Below are 26,025 nucleotides of genomic sequence, written 5' to 3' on the forward strand. Positions count from 1 at the left end.
TGGCCATTTTTAGCACAGTGGACAGGTTTGGTGCATTTCACCTTGGCTTAGGCTTCAGGAAGAAAAATGAGACAGCAAGTTGGCATCGGCGTAGATCTGCAGGTCTTTGGTTTGACCTCTTCAGTGACACGCTGACCCTTGAGTAGTTTACAGATAAACTCAATCCCTTCAGATAAAGCACATGCCACAGCGACCAGGTCATGGAAAGTCTTGAGATTGACTAAGAGAGGGGCCACACACACATGCAGGGACACACACACACACAGAGAGACATCCTTTGGTGCTGAGATAATGTGATGGCAGGATTGGCCCCTATTAAAAGGGTTTATTTGTTGAGCTGTCCATTTTTCCATTGCCCTTAAATGGAGCGCTATGATAACTCATGGAGGTCCCAGTTACACAACTTCCACTCCCTGTCTTCAGTTTGGACGAGAAGAAGAGCAGCGCTCTCCAACAAGAGCGAGAAAATATTTGCTCAGTGTCTGCAGCGGTTATTTAATAGCCTCCTCTAACCCTTTCAGCATTGCTTAAAAGTCTCTGCAAAGCAACATCCTTCTGGACGAGGTTACTAAAGGGGCATTCCAGCCTAAAACTAGCAGTTAATATGTCATTTATCATGTTCTGTAATATACTGTAGCTCAGCATTACATCCCTCATCCTGACAGAACTCACAATTCTGTGTCTTTTTTGTCCAACAGTTTTCCCTCACTACAGTACCCAGTATGCATTACGCAAACATGCTATCCCTCCCAGATAAAGGAATCCTGATTGCGAGGACAGACACTAGCAGTGTTTCAAAGCTAAGGCCGCAGTCGAGGCAGGAGGGACCTTCCTAGAGCAGGTATACAAAGATTCCTCCTCAGTGTTCATGCACATTTTATCGCTTTCCAAGAAAAACATGTATTTGTCTTTTTTTTTTTTTCCTTTTCTACACCATTTGCATAAGGCAGCTGTCCTTTACATTGTGTGACAGTTTCATTATGATTAAACCAATAGAAATGCTCCAAAACTGCTAATAATAAAAGCTCTTTACATTGAATTACATTGAATGTAAAGTAACTACAGTATTTGACATTTGAGTATTTGAAAACTGGCTTCTATGGGTGGTCGATCATTTAATGTATTAGCTCCCAAATTATGGAATACTCTCCACCAGTCTATTCGGGATACGACCTCTCTATCTTCATTTAAATCTCTGTTAAAGGCGTACTTGTTTTCACAGTGTTATCATTGCTCCGTTTATACTTGAATGTTTACCTGTATTGTCCTTTTGTTTAATGTGTTGATGTATAATGTGTTGATGTTCCTTGATTGAAAAGCATCCTTGAGCATGGGAAAGGCGCTATATAAATAAAAGTGATGAGTATTTTGGACATAATTGGTTTTCTTTGGACAGTGAAGAATTGAGAAGGCCTGTGCAGGCTGTGCTGACACATCACACGTTTAAAAATATATTATATTCTATTACAAACTCTGCCGCTGCAGCATCTCTCCACTCACGGCTGTTTCTGACATTTTTTAAACTGTTTTGAGCTGTCTGTGAAGGATTGTGGGAGAAAAAACATTGCAAAACAGCCTGTCTGCTAGTACCCCCACCCCACCCTCTACCTTAAAGATACATCACCAGAAGATGGTTTCCTAGTTTTTAATCCTTAAAATCTCGCTCTACAGACTACTGCAGCCCGCGAAGATGTGAGTAGGCATCCTAACTGACAACACATAACTAATGTGGCAATGGTTAAATTTTCCACTTTGTCCCTTTAAAGAGAAATTCCACCAATTTTTTCAAACTTTTCGAACAATTCAGTCCTTGAAATGTAAACAGGGTCAATCAAAGTGGTTTGGTGTGAAATGTTTCCCTGCAGGGACTCAGATTTCTTTACAGTGGTGGTGATAGGAACCAGGGGTCACCACTTCTACAACACAAATACGGCCATTTTATTCACTATCCAAAACCACCATGAACCTCCACGCGTCTTCTAAGCTTAAAGTTGATGGTAAAATAATCATGAATCTTAAAAAATAAGTTTTCGTTGGGGACTATTTTGACCTGACTGCATGGCCCTCCTTGGATTCAATTACATTTTAAGCCAAAACTGTAACAAAACTATAATAAAACAATGTTTCAGGCTTTAGGCTGGGTATTCATAACCATTTCATGTAATGACATTCTGTGAGGAAGCTTTTGGAGGTGGACGTCTGGTTCCTATCACCACCACTGTGAACAGTTCTTATGACTGGGAGCACAGCAAACCACTCTGAATGGCTCTGTTTGCATCTCAACCATTTATTTTTGTGGAAATTTTTGAAAAACCGGTTGAGTTCCCCTTTGAGCTAGAAGAGCATTAAGAGCATGACGTCAATGCATCAACATAATTCGTTTAACCTAAAGTTCATTAACATTGCGGTCTGACAAACATAGCCCCGCTCAACATACCGAACGGCGGCCTCTGCTGACCGACTCGGCCCTGATTTCAAGCAGGGTTGAGAGGTTATTGGAGTGTAAGCAGACAGATAGCAGCACCATGGCGCCCACCGCACGCCAAACAGCCGCGAGCCCGCATCCTTCCAGCCTGCACCCTCGCCGCCGACACGCCTGAATGTCCTGAATGTGCGCTAACCTACATTCACATTTGTGGGCCGAAGCAAACAGCAAAAGCACGCCTGCGGAAAATGCGTTGATTGGGTTGTTATCGACCGTAACTACTGGATGCTAGCTGAGGTAGTTAGCTGACTGGCTACCTAGCTGGGTAGGTGACTCGCTGGTTTGTTGTGTCCTGCTGCTGTAACGATAGCAGAAGTCTGTGTTTGAAGCTAAACGACTAGCTAACCTGCATTAGAAACAAACCAGATACGCTGTTGTAGTAAACTTGGCTGAACCGGAGAGACACACCTGGTTTTGTACTGAGCTGAATGTAACTGCTGCACCATTTAAGGTGGACCGGGCAAACTCGAATAAGAAGCCAACTTCAGTTTCTTTAGTTTTGTTGTATACGCTAGCTAGCTGGGTAGCTAACTTAGCAACAAGCTAAGCCAGGAGTGCACAGCTCCGGTGTCCAGCACACTTTGTTGATTTACCTGCTCCAACACACCTGACAACACTTATCCTTTAATTGCCAGGTTAAGTGGGTGTGCTTGAGCAGGGAAACCCCCAAACTGTGCTGGACACCGGCCCTCCAGGACCGGCGTTGTGCACCCCTATGCTAAGCTAACTAGCTGAGTCGTTGCTGTAGAACTTGGCTAAAGCGAGTGGTCCCATCATTTAGACGCTAGCTTTAGCCAACTAGCTGCCCTTTGCAGTAGAAACAAGCCAAACTAACGTTTGTTATGTTGTAGTAGAACATATTAGGAGCGCAAAGCAGCTGTAGCACTAAAGCACTATAGCACTAAAAGTAGCTGCTGAAGCTTTAGCTAGCTAGCCTCAGTAACTGTGGTGCTAGGCTAAGCTAAGCTAAGCTAGCTTTGCTGTCAGCCTCGTGTGTTCTAACATTACCTTGTCGAGCCGGTGTCGACGCTAACTAACACTCCTTCCTCCTTTTATTGATGGTTGGTCATTAACGTTATATAGCTATAAATCTAGATCGTTGCTATTATTTTTTGAGGCTGCAAAGACGTTCAAAGGGGAACTCCACCGATTTTTTTTAAAATTTCTGCAGTATTAAATGGCTAACATGTCAACAAAGTCATTCAGAGTGGTGGCTGCCCTGCTCAAACACACCATATAAACCTGTTTTTTTTATATGAATATATTTTATTAGTTCAGAATACCATCAATGAAGGGACAGTGTATTGGGGAATGTGCACTGTTGATAACTTCTTTAGTAAAAAAAATCATGCCACTGATTGAGTGTTCAGCAATTTTACAGGGCTGAGGTGGCAACCCTGCCTCAACAGGCAGCATTCATTGCTCACATTGCTTACATAGATGAGTGTAATCAGGTGTGTTTGAGCAGGTAAATCACCAAGTCGTGCTGGACGCCGAGCCCTCCAGGAGGGGGTTGTGCACCTGTGTTCTAGAGAAACTTTACAGTGATGGTGATGGGAACCAGACATCCACCTCTAAAAGCTCCCTCACAGAAAGTTATTGCATGAAATAGTAATGAATACTCAGACTGATGTCTGAAACACTGATTCACAGTAATTGTTTGAGAGGGTTTTAGTCTAAAACATTTTAATCCATTCATTGTGGAGGGCATTGCAAGGCAAAACAGCCCCCAAAGAAAACTTATTTTTCAGAGTGACCATTATTTTGCCCTCATAGGCATTACATAGAAAACTCAGAAGACACGTATATGTTCACTGGTGGTTTTGGATAGTAAATGAAATGGCTGTTTGTATTGTAGACATCAGCACCCCTGGTTTCTATCACTGCCGCTGAAAAGAAATCTGAGTCGGCAAGTTTCTCTACAAATGAATTATTTAACATCAAACAACTCTGAACGACTTTGTTTATATCTTAACCAACTAATTTTGCAGAGCTTGAAAAATGTCTGGAATTCTGCTTTAAGCTTGTTATTCAATAACATTAGTGATGGTAGCACTGAAAAGGCTTGTGAACACGTTGTATTCCTAATACATCTCTTTTTGATAATAATGTGCTACTGTGATTTGAGAGAGTGAAAGAAACTTTGCTCTTGGCGTAAAACATAGTCATGGTCATTTAGCATTAGTGTGACTTGGAGCATCTGGACATTACCATGAAGTGGGTAATTAAATACATAGCTAGTTTAATAGAGAAGCTGTCATCACATGTGATGCAGCTTTAATCATTACTACATAACGTTAACATAGTGGTGAGCTGGTTATAAGCTGTTTAGCTTCTGTGACAGCATTGAGCCCACAAGGTAATGCCGTAATTGATTATTGTAACTTGCATGGCGAGAGGCAGTGGACTACAGACTGAATTGGGCTGTAACCTCTGCTTCTGGCTATGTTTTTATGTGCCAGTGCCATGGCACCATATGAGCCCTGCCTGGCAATCAGCTTTCCAGTGTATTCATTCAGTGAGCTGTCACATGAAGTATTGAAGGGAATTGAACTGATTTTAAAATGGGCGTAATTCAGTTGTTGAGATGTAAACAAAGTCATTTAGAGTGGTTAGATGTGAAATGGTGCGTTGTAGAGAAACTTGCCGACCTGGATTTTTTTACTCTGGTGGTCATAGTCTCACTAGTTACAATTCAAACGAAGCCATTTTATCTACTATTCAAAACGATTAGTGGTCCGATACGCATCTTCTGAGTTTTTATATGTAATGTTGATGGTAAAATATTGGTAAATCGTGGCAGTTTTTGTTGAGGACTGTTTTCACGATGCTGTGCATTCTGTGCCATAAATATATTTAAAAATATGTTTTAGCTGTAGCTGTTTCAGACATCAGCCAGCATATTCATAACCACTTCATGTAATAACTCTCTGTGAGGGAGCTTATAGAGGCATTAAACTGTTCAACCATCTGGTTCCCATCACTACCACTGTAAACAATTCTGACTTGGTAAGTTTCTTTGAAATCACGCTTTTCGTGTTACATTTAAGAAAATCACGTTATACTTGCTGAACCTCATTTTGGGGCCCTAAGGAATCTGGACAGAACTATTGAAGTGCAAAGACAGTACAGTTGACCTGGTCAGGTTTGGTGAGTTTTGACATAATTGGCTGCATCTGTGTAGACAAGATTTGTCTTTACCCTTCATTTCAGATCCTGGAACATGTAGGATGGTGTTTAATTTCTTTTGAAGTCCGCCGCAGTTAAAGTGTAAACCTGATTCTCCAGGTGCAGACGTTGATTGCCTGACATTCAGTTGTCTTGGCGTGTCACACTTTAACCAACCAGACACATCTTTGAAGTGCCCAAGTTGGCCTTAAGATAAATAGAAGTACAAAGTTCTTAATAGGCCTCCACCGTAAATCAGTTTACTGACAGTAATGGGCAAAGTCAGAAAGCCTGTCAGTGCCTAATGGCATCTGCGTGGGACACTTCTGAAGCGTGTGCTGTAATGTTTATGATGTGTCACATTGGTTTGTTGGTTTATGGGAATGAGGAGGAGTGTGTTTGCTGGTCATGATGTAGTAAAAATGCCCCTATTAGATCAGTCTAATGTGCATTGAACTTGCTTTGAAACTTTGAGGCTGATAAATTGCTCATATTTGTAGACACAAGTTTAGGAGTGCAAAACGTCTGTCGCTTATGAAATATGTGCAATATGCTGCTTGAGTCTTATGTATTATTTATATATTAGGGCTGTCAATTATGTGAAATTGTTCGTTGATGCTTCCAGAGGCATTGTTGTGTGTAGCATTGTTTTTGTAGTTAATATTGATTAATCACTTTTGGTTTTTTCTCTTATTTTGACCCTAAAGATTTTCCAAAGCAATTACCGACACTCAGTGAGAGCAACAGTGGCTGCATTTGCCCATAGGTCTCCCGTGAGCACTGTCCAGCGCAAAGGGCTGTCGTCTGTTTTGGAGATCCCTAGGTTGAACTATGCATCCGTTTTCTTGATAAAATTCACTTCGATAGCATGATTTACAAAACCAGATTTTCATCTTTGTAGGTGAGCAAACAAGTCAACATTAACAAGTGTTTTTATTGTGTTTAAGTACTGTTTGTTATTGTGGCAGCTGTACACAATTCGATATGTAGAAACCTGCAAACCAGCCTTTTGTCTCAGCACAGCCGCAGAAGGGGCTCAGCCCTTGGCTTTCACTCCTCATTGCTCGCTAGCAGCTAAACAATCACAATCTGATAACGGGGGAAAAATATTTCATTTGATTACATTAATAAAAATATCCAAGCTGATTTTTATTGCCCTGGCAGAATGGCCGCTATAGGGGGACTATAGGAAGAGGCTACAGCAGCTAATGTTTGAATAAGAGGGCTGCAATCACAGATTGCATATTATGCACATAATGCATTTTATGTGCAGTTTTGCTGTGTGTGTATGGAAGATTGAAGGCCTTTTACATGTGTCAGGTCTGCTGTTTCACCAGTGCTTTATTAGTCATTACTTCTAACATGCATTAATGTGTATGGTCTTTAGGCAAAAGTGCATGCAGAGATGAGATCTCCTCACTAAACCTATTAACTAAATGGAAAAATGACTTGGCTACTTGATATTTTGATAACCCAAATGACTGAATTTACAATTACAGCTGCCCTAAGTTCCGCAGTGATGTCTACATTCTATACGGTTTCCCATTGGGATGGAGTAGAGCCAGTCTAATTGGATGCATGAACCAAGCATGAAGGACGAAGGCAGCAATTCCCACTTTGTCTCCTCTCTGTGGTTATTTGATTTACTGGAAGAAAACAAGTGAATTGCAATTGCTGCATTCTCCCCTGTCTTCGGAAAGGAGTGGCACTGCAGTGGAATTAGCCACTGCTGTGTGTAGGGAATCAGAGCTGGCTCAAGTGTGCAGATAGCATGATGGTGCTTGTCACTAATACTGAATGTTCAGTGTCTTCGTTTGCCTATCAGTAATTGCTTCATATATAAAGTCTTTTTTCTGTAGTGGATGGATGGTAGGGGTGGGCGATATGTTATGTTTATCGTGATTTAATGGTGTTGCAGTGCACTTTCGTATGTGTATCATAGGTACAAACGCATGTACAGTAACTGCATAAACTCCAGTAGTAGCAAGTAGTTGGTTGGATGGCAGCTCATTATGCCACTGACTGATTTTCATACTAAAATAATAAAAAAACACTGTAGTTTCTCATAACCTTTTTCAGATTAGGGCACTACATTTTTGCTGGTGCATTTTCTCCCTTAAGCCGGGCATATTTTAGAAATCTTGTTCTTTGGTGACAGCTCACACTGTATGTTTGAATCGCCCCTCATGTTCGGCCAAAGTCTGCGATTTTATGTGCACACGATGTGCGAAAACACTTGGACCGACTGACATGACATGGGTGCTCACACTGCACATGAAACGCAGCCACTACAGACGCTCTGTCTACAGACAATTTCCAGTAAAGCTATTTCATTCTAAACAACACGCTGTGCCTCTGAGTCCCAAGCAAGAACATTGGCTGAATCTCAAGTGGCTCCCTGCTCCCTTTGTAGTGCACCAAATATTAAAACAGTGGCTCCTGCACCCATAAAGTGCATCAAATGTCTAATAAAAAGCCTTCTGAGATTTAGCCATTGTGCACAGTTCCATACTGGACAAACTGTGCACTATTTTGATGTAGAAGCCAGATTCAGCCATTGACAAACCGCTAAAACAGCTTTGCTAACTTTTGCCACACTGTGCGCTGAAGCTGAGGACCAGGCAGTCTACAGACAGCTCGACGAGGACAAAACACCGTATTTATTTATACTTTGCAATTCAACTCAGTCAAACAGAGCAAAGTCGTCATATATGGATGCCTCTGTGCAGGAGCGGTGGTTTCGATTGTGTGTGGTTTTGGGGGCGACTTTGAGAAATCGGTTCGTGAGGCTGCTCACACTGTGAGACAAGCGACCAAAATTTCGGACATGTCAGAAATCCATCCGATCATCCGATTGCTCAGTCCGAGCTCGTTTGGACAGTTAATCGGGCATCGTTTCCCCTCACACTGCACGGCAAACGACGGCCGATGAAGCTGAAATTCAGCACAATCGTGAAATTCGGGCTTAAAAATGGGCTAAAATCATACAGGCTTTACAGATTGTTCACAAACCTCAGAAAAACTGATGTGATGTTTTGTGTTACGATATTTGCCGTATTACCCACACTTAGCCTGAGGTGAGAACAGTTTGAGTGACACGACCTTTGGGTATGAAATACTAAATCGCAGGGCACCTTGATGGCCTGTTGAGCTTTCCAGTGACGTTGCATTAGCAGCAGTTTAAAAATTTGCTCTGGGACTTCAGTTGTCCTGGATGCTAAGCTTCACCCTCCAGGCTTGGTGGCATTGTGTGATAGAGGGATGCCTGAATTAATCATGACCAAATTGGGTAAAAAATCATAAAGGAAAAACCAAATACCATGATATAACAGCCACATGACGAGTTGTGATATAACATTTTTCAGAAACTAAGCCCAAGAATGAGACCCCCCCCCCACAGACCACAGCTTACAACTCCATTAGCCAAATGAAGCGCTCTGATGTTGACTCCACACTCTCTAATCTAGACTTGCTTTTAAATCAAGTGGATTTAGTCTTCAGTGAATTTAATGGTTGTTATCCATCCATCTTCAGGTATTTTGAGCCCTCTAATAAGTTCAGAATGTTGCAAGATGTTGAAGGTAGAGGCCAGAAAGCGTTTGAGTGATTTGTTTTAAAAGGATGAGATGTTTATTGAGGCTGAAGCACATCTGGCAAGGTGATTAATGCATTTTACTCACCAATCTGATATTCAGTATCTTTGTTGGGTTAAGACCAGCAGAGAAAGCTGGGTCAGATATGAGAGAAAAATAACAAATCTGATCTGATTCTGTAACAAATCTAGCCTAAAAAAAAACAGATGAATGGATGTGACATAACAAAGCGAAGGAAAGTAGGTTGTGTGATAACAACGATACGCTATCATTACTAGATAGTTAAGTATTATATTAGAATTAAAATTATTAGAAATGGGCAACATTTGCACACACTTGGCCTGTGCTAGTAACAGAATCCTTTTATTGAGGTAATAAGTGGAAAATAACTGTGGGAAATTGTCAGACTGGGTTAAGTGAGTGGGGTGATGTGGACTTTAGGACTTTGTTTTGCTTTTTTTTTACTGCCACAAGAAGCAGCAACAACAATAATAATAATAGCAGCAACAACAGTTTATCCGCTGTTAATTTTGAGACAGACCCTGACTCTAAACCAGACTCGGGAGCAAACACGTGGACTTGAAGCTCAGTCTTTGTCAAAAAAAAATTTTTAAAAAATGACATAATAGCACAGTTTAGTAAGTTGGTGTAAACTACGCCACCACTGGACTCTGGGGCAGTGGGAACGTGTTCTCTGGAGCCTCATGCTTCACTATCTATCAGTTTGATGGGTGAATTTGGGTTTGGCAGATGCCAAAAGAAGGCTACTACATGCACTTAGTGCCAACAGTAAAGTTTGGTGGAAGTGGGATAATGTGCTGGGGCTGTTTTTCCAAGGGTTTGGGCCCCTTAGTTCAAGTGTCGGGTGATGTTAATGCTGCAGCATACAAAGGCATTTTAGACAGTTATATACTTCCAACTTTGTGGCAGCAGTTTGGGGAAGAACCTTTCTTGTTCCAGCATGACTGAGACCTTGTGCACAAAGTGAGCTCCATAAAGACAGTTTGACAAGTTTGGTGTGGAGGAACTCCAGTGGCCTGCACAGAGCCCTGACCTCAACCCCAGTGAACACCTTTGGGATGAGTTGCTTGATTGCAAGTCAGGCCTTCTCGTCCAACATCAATGCCTGACCTCACAAATGCTCTTTTGACTTAAATGGCCACAGATTCCCACAGACACACTCCAAAATCTTGTGAAAAGCCTTCCCAGAAGAGTGGAGGCTGTTATTGCTTGCCAACGTCAATGGTTTTGGAACGGAGTGTCCAGCAAGGCCATATAGAAGTGATTATCAGGTGTCCACATACTTTTGAACATATAGTCTAAGTTCAGTTATGTTCACCTGTCGGAATACTAGTGCCCTGTTATCGTTTGCTTGAAATATATATACTTTTAGATAGCTGTTCTAAATGAAATGCTACAGTTTAAAAGAAAAAAATGCTCGGATTGGTATCATATTGTGCTGTATTCATTTTCTTTAGTCAATTGTGACTTGAACTTAACGTTGATCGGGTCAGATCTTCTGAAAGCAGACTGCGTGACTCGGCATGGCACAGCTTTTGTGTATGATATGCCGTTCCAATCGTTAAACGCCTGTAGTGCAGACGTGGTGTGTGAGTGTCCTGGCTGAGCGCCTATTCTCATTCACTCTTTTAGATATTGTTCTCATGCAGTGCAGTGGAAAAAAGTAATCAAAGCCGAGTTTCCACCCCGCCCACGGCCTGCCCTCATCAGCACAGACAGTAATTAACTCGGTGTGTGTGTGTGTGGGGATGTAGATTTGGATGGATGGTAACGGGTCAAAGTCTGCTGGTTTTTCCATTGTTGCTCAGCAGACTGCAGAGTGGACCAAGAGCGCGTTCTTCGAGGGATGGGTCACCTCTCGGGACCTCTGACACACTGTCTGACATGCCTCATCTCTGCAGCACAGCAGAGGAACACTATTCCCAAAGGCTTCAGGGCTGTAATTGTCCGCCTGTTCCCTGAAAATTCAGGTTTTAATTAACCGAATGGGAAAAAGAAGGTTGAATGTGAGGAATGTCTGTTCTGCATGAGTGGGAGTTGGGCTGTGGGTGGGTATTTCAGTCTGGCTTTGGCTTATATTGGGCTGCTACAACTAGTCAATGTGGTGAGTTAGGGGTGCACTTAATTTATAGTTATTGAAAATGGATGAAAGTGGCACTTTTGTTTTTTGTCCAAAAGAGTAAAAAGGCTGAAAATTATGTCCAAAAAAAAGCAGAATTTAGCAGGTCTGCAGTGTCAGATTTACTTAGATAATGTTATTGGCTGATGCATTTAAACAGTTTGAGCAGCAGATAAATTTATTACTTGTTCTTAGAAGCTTTTTAACATTTAACTGATGTAGTGTAATTCTTTAAGGAAGACTGTGTAATTGATACTGAGTAAGTCGATATCGTTTGGTAATAAACTGTCCTTAAGTTATCACAAACACATTTGTGCATTTGTTAGATTTTGCTGAGGTTTATGGCTGTTTCTTCTCTAAAGGAATGCACACTAAAGCAACTTGTGTACTGAGAACTCCCCCTGCTGGAGAAAGTCCAGACTGCTAGACACGGGTTCCAAATCCACATCCGGATGCTTTACATGTTTTCCATCGTTCTAGCGGAGGTGCTCTGGAGTTCAACTTTAGATACCTTTGAGAAACCATGAAGTATTATATTTTCATAATTTTATAACTTTAATTTTTTTTAAACATTCTCTCAGTTGTTTCCCAACATGGCAATTATTGTCTTTGCAGCAGTGTCATCATTAAAGTCAGTAGGAGGTAAAATGAGATACAGCGTTACAGTAAGAAATGGAGTCTGATGGGCTTAATTATCATATACACTGTATGTTTTTGTCACATATTACTGTTAATTACGTTTTTAGAAAAGCTTCTTATTGTATCTTTTCCCACTAAAATATTTTAGAATATTTTAAAGGATATACATGGTTTGTTATTCTTCAGTTTAGGCCATTTTCTCTGATAACAATCAGCAGATTGCAAATAAAAAACAATGATGGTGCTAATCGTTTCATTGCACTATAAAAAAGAAATTACTTGCCTCATGGAAGGAACTTTAAATGATCGTAGAAGCTACTGAAGAGAAGCCAAAGGTTAGGTTAGCTAATCAAATAGTTCTCTGCAGATTCATCAGTAATACTGTAGTCATACTGGATGAAGAGCAGACGTGCATCTTAGGAATGATGACACCACAGCGCTCAAGTCCGCCAGAGTCTTAACACTGGTTGAACTGTGAATCAGCCCCCTAGTTTCCACTTCACATGCAGTGATAATAATGGAAAGTATTGTTTTCTTTCCCTCGACCTCATTTAGACCTAACAAAAACACTATCGTTCCACTGACACGCCACTTCCCACTGTCCAGAGGCCTCAAAGGTCCATGTGTGAACGTGTTCTGACCCACTGTCCCATGCGTGGGAGTGCATCTAAACTGGAGGTAATCGCATGTGTTTCGACTGCAGAGTCATCACCCCCCCCCCTCTTCTTTTATTTCATATTTTCCATTGCTGAGAGAGGAAAAAAGGAATGATTTCATAACAACCTCACCTCACCTTTGGTCCGAGTGCTGAGTCATGGAGAAAGAGAAGGGTTGGGCACGGCTGCAGTGATGTGCAGTGACAGTAAAGACCAAAAAACGAATTAATCGGTTATGATCATTGTCTGGTCAGGTCTGTTAGGAACTGGAACAGATCTGAATGTGGACTGGCTTCTTTCTGATTAAAGGGGTAGGTTTGCACCTGAGCTACAAGGCTAGTATAGCTAACAAATAATAGAAGCTTAGATCCCACCAGTTAGCATCATGCCAACTGTCTAAGACCACATCAGTGCGTATATTGACTTATTAAAAGATGTTTTTTTTGTCTCTATATGGCCTCCTGTCCACCCAAAACAGTGTTTAAAGTCGCTGAAAACAGAGCTTTAGGAAGCAGCTCTCCAGAGTGGTGATTTTACTCGGATGGGTAAAACGTTTTTGTGTATTTTTCAGTTTGCATATAGATATTGATTCAGCAAATCCTCAGCATTATAAATGTGTTGCTTTGCATTTACTTTCCTTTTTTCTGATTGTTTTCAGCATGTATAGGTGAGACTGCATGAAAGGATGCATAAAATCAAGCATATTTTCATGCAGTCTCTAACAAATATTGGCAGTAGAATGGTTCGTACTGAAGAGCTCAGTGACTTGTCTTTGCCACAAGTCAGTTCTTGGAAGTTCTACCCTGCTAGAGCTGCCCCAGACAACTGTAAGTGCTATTATTGTGAATTCGTTTAGGTGCAACAACAGCTCAACCACAAAGCCGTGGGAAAAAAAATGCCTACCTTCTGTTGTGTACTGCATACTACTCTGAATCAGCTGCAGTTTGATTTTATGCTATAAAATTAATTTTCACATGAATTGGAGTGTTTCCACTGTATATATTTTGCAGCACCAGCCGGAATTTTATAAAAAGCCATGAAGTTGCAATTAGAAAACTCGGCGAGAGCCGAGTTGAGCCGAAGTGCGGACTATTCAAATGTTTTTGCAAGCTGTAGTTAGTGAACATAGCGCACTGTGAGGAGGCTGGGTTGACCTTATTTTGCAGTATTGAAGTTCAGTTTTACGTTTTGTGGACTTTTGCAGACAATGGTGGTCTGAAATATGAATAAACTGTGTCGAAGGACTGTTTATCTGTTTTAGTATGTGGAAACCCGGCTACTTGCTCGTTGTAATGTGTTAATGCTAGCCAGCTAGCCAACGAGGGCGAGCTACTGTTAAGAACGATATATCTTGTTTGTTTACAACTTTATGGTAAGGAAATGAAGTGGTTAAGACTGACGGCCGGAGCCTGATCTTCAGTGGCTGGAAAGGGGGGGGTTAAAGGAGGGGTGGTCTTGACCCAGTCCGGGGGGGCGTGGGGTCTGACCTGGGTCTGACCGCTATTAAAAAAAAAAATCTTAAAGGAAACACAGAATTGGAAAGGATTCTACTGCTCTGTTTAAAAACAAACAAACAAAAAACACACACAAACACGCTCCTTAATATTCCTGAAAGAGATTGTCATGTTGCCAAAATACCTGTGGCATTAAAATTTGACTATTCTTAATGAAAATTCAATACAGCAGCAATGACAGAAATGGCTTTAAGCATAATCGCTTGTTTCTAAATTATATTATTGAAACCCACAACAACTAGTCACTCAGCAGCCACTCTAAACCAGCGAACTCCAGGGAGAGAAACACAGTGATTAAACATTCTAACAGTGGAGGTCTCTGAGCACGCTGGTTAGATTTTTAAGGCAGTCTGAATTCACCACACCTTAAACACAAACTGCCATGTGTTTCTGGCTTGAAAAGACTTGTTTTTTTTGCTTCGAAATGTTTTCCGTTTGAAGCACGCTGGCGGTCGCGCTGCTGCAGCTGCCGCGGGGCTGGTTGCCGTGTTGTTCACTTACTAGACAGGATTGTGATACTAAATTAACTCTTTACCGCCACTGTTGCATTTTTGGCACAAGTTTGATGTCAGCTTGGCACCAGAGTAATAATATAACCACAGAAAACAAAAGTCCCCTATGCCATTTGCAGTTTTTGTGTATTTTAAATGTATGTGCCTTTGAAATGGCTTGTTTTGGCAACAAGACTTTGACTAAACGAATGTTAGAATTTCTTTTTTACATGTAAATCAAAAATATGTTGTATCACTGCAAAAAATGCGATGTTGTGACGTTTATGTATTATTCATGGACAGCTCCAGCAAGGGCTGTCTGGATGAGGACATGGCTAAACCGCATTGAAGCATTGAGTTATAGTTGGAAACAATGCGGTCAGTCCGAATGAGTTCTCTGGGATATGGAAGTAGCGTAAGCTGCGGTAATGACTCAGAGCGTACTGACATCACAGAGTGGAGAAGATTAACTCTAAGCTCCAGCCGGACTGGCCACTGCCCCTCCTCTTGGAGAGCTTTGGGCTGAAACATAGTCAGATATTTTTGACAGCGATTTAAAATATGACTGTTCTTAATTCCACTCTGGATGTTGTACCCTATAAAATATGATGGCATTAAGTGTTACTCACAGCTGCACAGTTTGATGTTTGGTAATCGTTATTGTGATATTGACCTTTGCAGAAGGCAAATGAGCCTTCTGCCAGTCTGTGTTCTTTACTGTGTGCTTTAATTAGCCTGATTAATATTATTATGCAAAAGCCAATAACTGCCAAGGATAATATCAACAAATCTATTTGCATTTAGTCTCTGTGCTCTTTTACTTTTATGCATTCTACTGCCTCTTTAACTTTTCCATACTTCCAGTCTTAAAACAGCTGTGTTCTCTCAACAAAAGCCGCTCCCAGTAGAGTCACTGACATTGTTATTCTTCAAAGAGACACGCATTCATATAAGCAGCTACCCAAATTCACCTTAATTTCCTTCTCAGATTTCTGAAGGTGATATTACTGATGAGATTAGATGCAATCTAATCCCAGGGTTTGGCAACCCAAATGTGTAGAAGAGCCATTTTGTCCCACGAAAGTCAAACCACCTTTGGAGCCACAACATTTTTTGGCTGTAAATATGCCTCAGTATGTGCTGATGTTCTAGTACAGGCTAAATATAATGAAAACACAGACTTACTTTGCTCTGCTTTAAGCTTTAGCTCAGCTATAGCTGCTTTTCTCGCATCTCCGGCAGGAAACTTTTCTGCAAAAGTAGAACAGTTTCTTGTAAAATGTCTCAACATTTGATGATTTTAAATTGAAGTGTTCATCGTCCAGCTTCTTGTCATTTTCCCAATCCACCTTAAGTGGTGCCTGGGACGCCAGACTTTAACTGCCCATTTAAGGAGAAATGTTAAAATGTGAGCAAGACGCTGGTGAATGAGAAACTGACTTCAGCTTGTTTGAGTCAAATAAGTCAATTTGTCTCCAAATTTTGGATGTTCATCTTAAATCTTTCTCTTTGCCTTTTTGTTAGCTGCTCGCTAGGTGAGATTGTTGTCTGCGTTGCTATGGTGACCAGCAGTCTGCACGCCAACCTTCAGGGTTAAAGGGTGAATTAGGAGTTGTACATTAACTCCACTTAAGACCATTTACTGTTAAACTATGTTGAACGACCAGCAGAGCTTTATTTTACTGCAAAGGAGGATTATTTTATTTTTACCTACAAATCTGATTCTGCTGTGGAGCCACAACAGGGCAGTAAAAGAGCCCCATGCAGCTCTCAGGGTCTAAAGGATGTGTAGCTGTCAAGAAGCCCTCAATGAGAAAAGAGAAAAAGAAATTTCACACTAGAACATTGAAACTGGACATCTGAGATGTGGAGAATGAGTCTAAATGTGTATTTGGGATCATTTAAGGCATAAGAAGCAGAAAATGCAGCCAACTTGTAAGACTGAACTTTTGGAGGTGTGAAAAAATACCCCTGCAGATTTTTATTATTTTTATTTTTTTTAAATAGCTGAAAGCAAGTCTTCTGAAAAGAATGAAAGCTGTAATGGAGGTAGAGAGTCAACATGGTAAATAATATTACATTTTGTTGTTGAGGCTTCTGTTTAAATTTTCTGTTATTTTTTTTTCTTTCTTTCTGATGGTTAAAAATTGATAACTTGTAAATGAAAGGGTGGTCTCTGATTTGCCCTGTACTGGAGGTCAGCATGTTAGACCAAATAATGCAGGCCAGTCTTTAACCATCTCACACTATCAGTATACCAGTGGTAATATATAGCGAGGCCTATCACACTAGCACTTTGTCCGTATTGTGCCACCCTAATATTTACCAATTGTTAATCACATATGTGTAAGTAGTAACTGTGCTGCCTGGTCATGTTAAAATCAAAATACACAAGATATGTTTGAGTCTGTAAACTGAAAATAAGACCCTTAATGACCCTAATTAGTCCCCTAGATGGAGCACATTGAGCAGCTGTCCACTGCTGAGCAAATGTCCCTGATGCACTCTCAGCAAATCAGCTGTAGAGCTGCTGCTGCACTTTTTCACGTCGTCAGAGTTATATTTGACTTTGCCCTTTAACTAACTTTTTTTGTTTTGTGTTCTCATTATTTTTTACTTCACAGACTGCAGAAAATATTTAAAGCTCCACTGAAGGGCTGCAGAGTTTGCGACTGTGTGCGTTAGTGTCCAAGTTCAAGGGCTCCATCTGTCCTAAATCTAATTTTAGAGTGTGATAAATAGGGGTGATAACATACCGGATGTTCCTATTCAGCTACATCATTTTTTTGGGATATTAGAATTGATTGTGATAATATTCAGTAAAGTGTGTACTGTGCAAAAGTCAGACCATTCATTTTTTTTTTTTTATATATTCCAGTCAAAGTGGCCAATAAGTACAAGTTATACATGTTTCAGCATCTGAGGACAAAGCAGAAAACATATGTTTAATAGAACATTACATTCACTTTCACAACGAAATACAGTCAGGTTCATAAATATTTGGTCGCCGACAAATATATATTGTTATTTTAGATTAGTACTCCAGTATGTTGTGGTAATTTTTCAGTATATGGTGTGTCTGCACTTCGAGACTTGGGCCCAATCCCATTTCTTATTTTTACCCCTACCCCTTGTTTTCGAGTTACAAGGGGTAGTGGTTGAAATCTTCCCTATGAAATGGGACCCTCAAATAAAAAGAGCATTACTTCATTAACAGCTATTAGAGCTGCTCTGTAGGCGACCCTGCCAGTCCGCAGTGATAGCAGAGGAGGGTAAATTTCAGCTCCTCACTGCTGGGCTTTAGTTACATTTAGGGAATCATATGCCTTCAAAGAGGGGGGCAATTATTTATTATCGCCCACCCCTAATTCTTGTGAAAAAGTCAGCTATTCACCAGCTTCTTGTTTGAATTTTCCCGTTCCACCTTAAATGGAGCAACAGTTACATTCTGGCGCCTCAGGCATCAGAACTGCTGCACCGTTTAAGGCAGAACGGGAAAATTTGAACAAGAACGGGTTTAGCTAGCTAACAAGACACACTACTAGCTGTTTTTATGCTTGTTGTGAAGAAAAGGACCATAATACATTAAAATGCCATTAAGCTTGGATAATACAGCAGTCACCACATTTTTCTCATGACGAAAATTCTCACGTTTCTTTGGTCGCTTGCGCAGCCATCTTGCCGTTTTTTGTGTTTGTCTCATAACATTCAGTTTGAAGTGCGCCTCTGCCTGTGCGCCCTACCCTTCTATCTCAACAAAAATCGGGACACCCCACCCCTACACATGAACATGCAAAACGGAGGGGTAAGGGCTAAGCGGTAGGGGCGATCAGTGAAATGGGATTGGGCCTTAGATGTCGGTTGCCTTTTTTTAATTTATTTTGTTTAAAGTAAGTGGAAATTAAATGAATGACTAGCCAAATTTCTCAATTATTATATAGAAAAAAAGTCCCAAAAATGTTTGGTTTTTGTTTTTATTCTATATTCTGCTGTGTAAATATTGTCTTTCATCTTTTATATTCACTGTGTTTTTAAAAACAATTCTGAATCTGATTAGTTGGATTGTGATAGTTTGGTATTTCATGATGCTGTGAATCATTTACTAAGGAATCATATCAAATAGAATCATTCAGAGATTTATTTATTAAGCACAATCGCAATTAATTTGTTTGGATAATCTGTCTGGTCACCTAAAAAAAACAGAAGAAAAATAGATCTTGTGCACATTGCCTTATTGTCCAATAAAGGAATCCAGTCATTGTTACTGGTTTTCCATTTGTTCCGTGGATCAATTCACCCAAAGGTTTTTCCAAATCAGCCTGTGCTCCCGGCTCCATCGGCCCACTCGTCCAGTTCTTTCTCTGATCAGTGTTAAAAAAATGATGAGCAAAACTGACCAAAATCTCTTTTTCTGCGTCTCTCAGTTTCCCAGGCATGGCGATGGTTTCTGTACGCGGCCTCTATTTTGTGGTCACTCTGTTCTTGGGCAGCTTCTTCGGCAGTATTTTTATGCTGGGTCCAGTGCTGCCTTTGATGCTGCTGTCCCCCGCTTGGTACCGCTGGCTTACTGACCGCATCGTGGCAACCTGGCTGACCCTGCCTGTGGTATGTTCTCATCTTCATCGCTCATTAGATCAGCACTGTAGTGCACCAATAATCTACTGCAGCTTTTTCTTGGCTTTTTTAGGCACAAAAATATAGTGGTATGCCAAAGTTTTGGTGCCCCTGGTCAGATTAAAAGTAAATCTGAGTGAACACATCTTCCACAGACAACACACTTTAATACACAGTTACTGTTTATTTGCTTTATTTAACGTATTCTAGGACACATTTAAATTACATTATATTTAAATTACCTTGAAATTAAACAATTGGTAGGGCACATTTTATTTTGAATGTTTATTTTTTTCCCAGGAAATAAATAAAAATCATGTTCCCTTCATCGTTTTGACCAGGGATGGTCAAGCTTTTGCATACAACTGTACGAAAGTATAAAAGCATACAATGATGCTTGTTTTTTTTTTTTTAAGTTTCATAAATATTTTCCAATTCAGTGTCCATCAGTTAGCCAAGTATGTGTTTATTGACCTCTTGTTTTAAACCAAAGCAATTTGCACACACAACTTCAACAGGCGTTTAGGAAAAAACCCTTTTTGTGTTAATAAACATGTTACTATATATTATCTTATAGGAAAATAACAAATTGTATTTCTACAAAGTTGGTGTTGCTTCCAAATATTTGGCCTGTAGCATATATAGTGTAATATAAGGAAAGAATAAACGTGACAACGTCATGTGACACTGTACACTCGTGCTGAAACCTGAATGTATAACATGTTTAACATGTAAAAAGAGGAGCTTCTGTTTAGCCAAAATACTGTTGCATAGAGAAACCCGTATATCCGCTTGTGAACTGGATATCATCCAGCATGACTTTCAGATCGTTTCCTGTTTAAACAGAAAAGACTATATTTTTAGAAACCAGCAAAACCGCTGACTCCCATAGAATTCAGTTCGTTACACATTCTGATTACAACCCAAGTTGACCAAACAAGAGCATATTTGCATAAAGACCTTCCTGTAAAGCCAGACTAATAGTCTGGGGGGCAGATCTACTTATGTTTTGCACAAAACTGTTTTTTGGCAGTAAAAAGTGACTGACACTTTACTGTTATAGATGCAACGGCCCATAAACGTAACTAATAACATCAATTAATATGATTTTGCACTTTTGCCTCATTGTGTGTGCTTTTATGGGAATTTATTTCTCAAAGCTCAAAATACTGTTGTTAAATATTATTATGATGAAGCACCTACTCTGATTTACTAAAGCTGATAAATACTGTAAATACTGATTTGATGATGCGTGCTATTGAACACCTGAGAAAAGCTTGTTTTATTTTGGCACAAACATGACTGACAGTGTTGCTCAGAGACATCCTTCCAACAAAATGAAGGCCAGTTTTTAACAGAAATCCTTTCAATAATATGTCAAATATTGGCTTATATTGGATCTCTTTGAATTGTTTTGATGAAATAATGACTTATGTTCTCAGTATTTTGATCATGTATGTTGAAATTTATTTATTTTCTCAATATTTTGATTGTGTATGTTGAATTAATGTATTATTTTCTCAAAGTATTTACTTATTATCTCAGAATATTTATACTTTTTCACATAGGACTAGAATTTTTTTTTTCCCCTTTGGAAATCCAAAGAAAGCTTCCAAACAAAAAGGATTGGAGCGAAACGGGTTTACATTGTGCTGCTTATATGTTAATTACGAGGTTGCAACTGTGTTTATTTGCATGAAAGTTCTAGACTGTCACTATTTAGCACCTCTTTCAGTAAATCTGCTCCTTAGTGCCCAGCACTACGTACACTGCCCTTCAAAAGCTTGACAACTTGCCTTCTTTTGAAATTTTCCAAGTAGTGTTTGGTCTTCACTATTACTTTTTAATTGGGAAGAAATAATTACCAGTATCTGTTTGCTGAATCCTTGACTTGTACAGTTTTTGCAAAGTAAAATGGCAAAATCTAAACAGCAATATCTATTTAGTGTGTCAGGTGGTTGCAATTTGGTTTTAAAACTGGTGGTTTTTATGGTTTGTGTGGTGTGGTTGGTATAGTGTAGTGGGTAACACCTCTGTTCAATCCCCCACTTGGACAAACCGCCTGCACTATACCAAAAAGTGTCCTTGGGCAAGACTCCTAACACTACCTTCACCTACCTGTGTAAAATGATCAAATTGTAAGTCGCTCTGGATAAGAGCGTCTGCCAGATGCAGATCCAGGTGCACCCAAAATTTTTGATGTGACTGAGTGATGTTTGTGTATTCCTTCTCTCTCCAGGCTTTGTTGGAGGTGGTGTTTGGAGTGAAGGTGGTTATAACAGGCGATGGCTTTGTGCCGGGGGAGCGCAGTGTGATTATAATGAACCATCGCACTCGGCTGGACTGGATGTTTCTGTGGTGCTGTCTGCTGAGGTACAGCTACCTCCGCCTGGAGAAGATCTGCCTGAAAGTTGCCCTCAAAGCGGTGCCTGGTTTTGGTGGGTGAGCTCCTTCCTCCCAACACATAATATGCATAAACACACCACACACACTCTTATCCTTCCGTTTTATCATGTTACCTGTTTTGCATTGCGTTGTAAATCTTACTGACACACATTTTAGATGATAGACATTTTGCTGAAAAATCAAAACTCTCCCAGTACCCCAAAAATTTGAAAATGGACGAAAGTGTGGACAAAATTCAGGCTTCAGGATGCTTTTATTGCTTGATGTGGGTGGTATGTAATGATGTAGGCGGGCAGTTAGCACAATGCTAATTGGTTGAGTATTAGCTTCCTTTACTTATTTACCATTTGGCAAAATTCACGGTTTTGAATGATAAACATGCCATTCGTATGATTGTTGGTCAAACCTTGTGTAGATTTTGAGTTTTTAGTTTTGAGAGGGTCAGGGGTGTCTGCTGCCAGCTGGTCATTCTGAGAGTTCAATCCTTCTCTCAGAGAATGGCCTCTAAAATTTGTATTCGCCTTGTTGTCCGACTGAATGAATTAAATATTTCTACAGCAGTTACCCCTGTGTATTAGTCTCAGAGTGCACCAGAAAGCATGAAAATTTGGGTGCTAAATTTGTCTCCTAGGAATGATGCTGCCTGATTCCTCTAGAGGAGAATAAGTCTCTGAACTTGTCACCTTCTTCACTGCTCATGGGTTTTCGTGGCTGACCCACACTAGCCTTATAGCTTCAGTGCCAAAAACACCAAACATGTCTTGGGTGGTTGAGTGTGTTTGGGGTAAGAGGAAGATTGTTCTTGTGATCCTGGTCATTACAGTGATGTTTCCTCGTGTTTTGTGCATCTTATTTAGGATGGGCGATGCAGGTGGCCTCATTTATCTTCATCCAGAGGAGATGGGAGGAGGATCGTAGCCACATGGAAAATATGCTGGAGTACTTCTGCGATATCAGGGAACCTTTGCAGCTGCTTCTCTTCCCCGAGGGCACTGACCTCACCGGTGAGGCGCACACAACTCGCGCACATATGCTCATGTGTATATATACATGCACACAGTATAAGGGATGGGCATTAGAAGCAGTGCATGTGAATGAAGGCCTCCTTAGTTGACCTACTTGGATTTCTACTACTTTTAGGAATAACGTCATTGGCTGTGTTTACATGCAAAGATTTTTGCCAATCCGATTCCAAAAACAGATTTAGACTAAGGTGTTTATATTCTCACTCTACTCAACAATCTAATGAAGATCTCCGTTTACATGCACACTACAAGTAATCTGATCCAAAATGATGCTCGTACGTAGAGAACCGCTTAGTGTAAACGTTACCGTGACAGCGAGCATCACGTGAGGTCCCAGTCAGAGAGAGACGAGTTTTCAGGGGCACGCTTGTGTTTTTAATTACTTATGGTGTTTTTAATTACTACTTATGGCAGAAAAACGTTCTTCACATGTCCTTATTAAAGAAGGCCGAGAGGAAGACATCGTGTTCTGAGACACATAAGCTGGACGTCCGTCCCACCGCCGTCTTTTAAAGATCAGAGCATAAACTTCGTCTCCTCTGCAGACCAGTTTCTGCTCCGCCATGTTGAACATTATAAACTTTCACTATGACGTGACGCACATGATCAGAACATACTTAAACTTTCAGATTATTATTCTCTACATGATTATTATTGTTCTATTTAACAGATTATTTACAGGATTACCCATCTCGTTCAATCGGATAGAAATTGCACTCCGATTGAAGTGTATGCATGGATGTATTCTGTTCCAATTGAGCTATTAGTCAGATTATTAATGGATTATTAGGCTGCATGTAAATGTGGCTGTTGTGCCCAGTTGATATCGTATAAAATATAGACTTGTAACTTCTTTAGAAACAGAGGCTTTGAAAAGTGGGCATGGTCTTAATATTTACCCTACATTGAGAGAAAAAGTGATTCTTCTTTGCTTTACGGTGTGTCAAAGCAAAATATAGAGATGTCTGTTTGCCATTTTATGTTTTGACAAAAAACCCAGAAAAAAATTATGCAGGTGAGCAAATCTCAATTAAAATGTACTATTTTTCAGTATTTATTGAATAGTAACTGTAGTTGCTAGTAAGCTGATTAGTATTTAAACAGTCCATGGTCAAAATGACTTTTGACTATTTGACTGGTATTTGGATAGTTAAGCCATTTTTACTGCATCCAACAAAGCCAGCATCTGCACAATTAATGTTTTTTAAATATATATAATTTTATAATTTGTTTTTATAGCAAATAAATAGAAAGAAGTGGTATTTCAGAAGGAGAGATTTTATTTATGTAAGCTATATGGAACTACAGATTTCTGAGACAGTGCCAGTGCTTTGCTCCTAGAGCAAATGTTTATCACCCAGTTTATGCTGGGGTGCCATGACCTGCTGCTGCAATCAACATTCAGTGCAGTTTCAAACCAAACAGTGGAATAAAACCACACAACAAAATCTAGGCAATGACTGTATTAAAGACTGTTTAAAAATAACCTGAAGACAAACAATACTCAACATCAGCTCCACAGTACTTGACTTCTGTGCATGTTTCAACTTTCTCAGTAGTCCAATTTTTATACACGTTGCTATACTGTATACAGTACGTTTGGAGTTCTCTTGATTAGTCATCCTGCAACCTCAAAAAGGCTTATAGAACTCCAAACTAATGGTCTGCCTGCCGCAGACAGTTTCAGTTGACCTCCCAGATCTTACCTGAAACTGTTAGTGGGTTTCTGGCTTTGTAAACTATGTGACTATTGATGTGTTGACTGGTCTTATACCTATCCCTGCTATCTAGCCCATCTGTTGCTGCACAATTAATTAGCCACCCTCTACCCCATTCATGAATGGAGAGGGACCACCGAAGGACCTCACTCGTCACAGTCACTGCAAAATCTGACAACAAAGCCGCAGAAACTGACTAAAGGCTACGGATGGCTAATACAAACTGCGCATCAACAGATGGGCTGCAGTCTCTTTCTGTAAACCAGCAAGGTGAAGCTGCAAGAGAGGAGTATACCTCTCTTCATGGAGGTCTGTCCAATCCCCTTATTAGAGCTGGCTTTAGAGGAGATTTTGATACCTGTTTAACAGTGACGTCTTCATTTTAGTGGGCTTAGCTTCTCTCTCACTCTCTCCTGCTCCCACTAGTTTGGAGGAAGGGGATTTGATGCTTAATCTTGTCTGTAGGAGCCCAGGGGATCACAAAGGCCTGATCTAATTACTGATCAAGAGTGGGTCTAGGTGCACACACACAGAAGGGCACACGTGTGCGCACCAGCGCGTGAACATCGTGACCTCTATCAGACAGAACAAGAAAGACACTCAGCAGCTCTTTATAGGGCAGGGTATTGATATACACTCAGCCTCGACTTCCTTTGACGACACCTGGCAGATTAAATCGCTGGTGCTACCAGGCTGAAGTGCTAAGGGTTAATGGACGAATAATAGGATTATTGCAATAATTACAATAATTACAATTGTGTGATTTTTGCTTGTTACACATTTGTGGAGTCCAGAAAATACAGAAAGATGAACTGATATTCAAAATCTGTATTCATTTACTTATTTATTTTGGTTATCCAAATACAAACCTCAATTCCAAAGCACTTTGAGACAGAAAGCAGTGATTTGTAAATCCACTTTGACACTTTCTTTAAACAGAAAGTACAAAGTTTTAATGATGGTTCGAGTCTCGCCACTTTGCCGAAAAACATGTCTGCAAATAATTCAGCAGTTTAAGAACAATGTTCTTCAGTGAGAGACAGCAGAGATTTTAAGGATTTTAAGTATGCATAATATCATAAGTGGAATTTAGAGGGCACCCTCTGTGTGTAAAAGGCAAGGGCCCAGCTGAAAGTCTGTGACCTTTAGTCACTCAGACAGCGCTTCATTACTAAAACGGCATGCTTCTGTGATAGATATCACCACATGGGTTAAGGAGTGCTTTGACAAACTCATTGTTTATTGCTGAAAATGTAAGGGAAGACTATGCTTTGCACAGCAGAAGTTCTTTGGGCTCAAGCTCGTCTAAAATGAGAATGCACAGTGGAAACGTGTTGTGGTCTGACGAGTCAACCTTTCAGATTGTCTAAGGAAATAATGGATATTGTTCCCTGGGCCAATAAAGGAAAGGGCAGTCCAGATTGTTACCAGCATAAAGTGCAAAAGCCCGAGTCTGTCATGGTATGGGGACGTATGTGGCACCCGTGGCATCTGGGAAGACACCATAAACGCTTAAAGAGAGATGCACTTTTTGAAGCAACATAAGCTGCCTTATAGAAAACATGTTGTTCAGGGA

At 40.4% G+C, this 26,025-nt stretch overlaps 1 protein-coding gene across 4 annotated transcripts in view; it reads left to right on the top strand.

The window, feature by feature from the left end:
* Positions 1 to 776: 776 nt before the first annotated feature.
* lclat1 (lysocardiolipin acyltransferase 1) overlaps positions 777 to 26,025 on the top strand; it is a 35,051-nt gene continuing 9,802 nt past the window's right edge. The window contains exons 1-4 of one of the 4 annotated variants that reach the window (XM_036575158.1): positions 777 to 841; positions 19,111 to 19,291; positions 21,540 to 21,738; positions 22,564 to 22,710. In XM_036575158.1, coding sequence (XP_036431051.1) covers positions 19,121 to 19,291; positions 21,540 to 21,738; positions 22,564 to 22,710 — 517 coding nt within the window. In that variant the 5' untranslated portion in view covers positions 777 to 841; positions 19,111 to 19,120. Of the gene's footprint in view, positions 842 to 2,421; positions 2,751 to 6,436; positions 6,555 to 12,833; positions 12,993 to 19,110; positions 19,292 to 21,539; positions 21,739 to 22,563; positions 22,711 to 26,025 lie in introns of those variants that run through there. The other 3 variants (XM_036575155.1, XM_036575157.1, XM_036575156.1) reach the window with 3 other exon arrangements.

This window comes from Colossoma macropomum, unplaced genomic scaffold (assembly GCF_904425465.1).
Source record: "Colossoma macropomum unplaced genomic scaffold, Colossoma_macropomum, whole genome shotgun sequence".
In the NCBI taxonomy this organism is placed as follows: domain Eukaryota; kingdom Metazoa; phylum Chordata; class Actinopteri; order Characiformes; family Serrasalmidae; genus Colossoma; species Colossoma macropomum.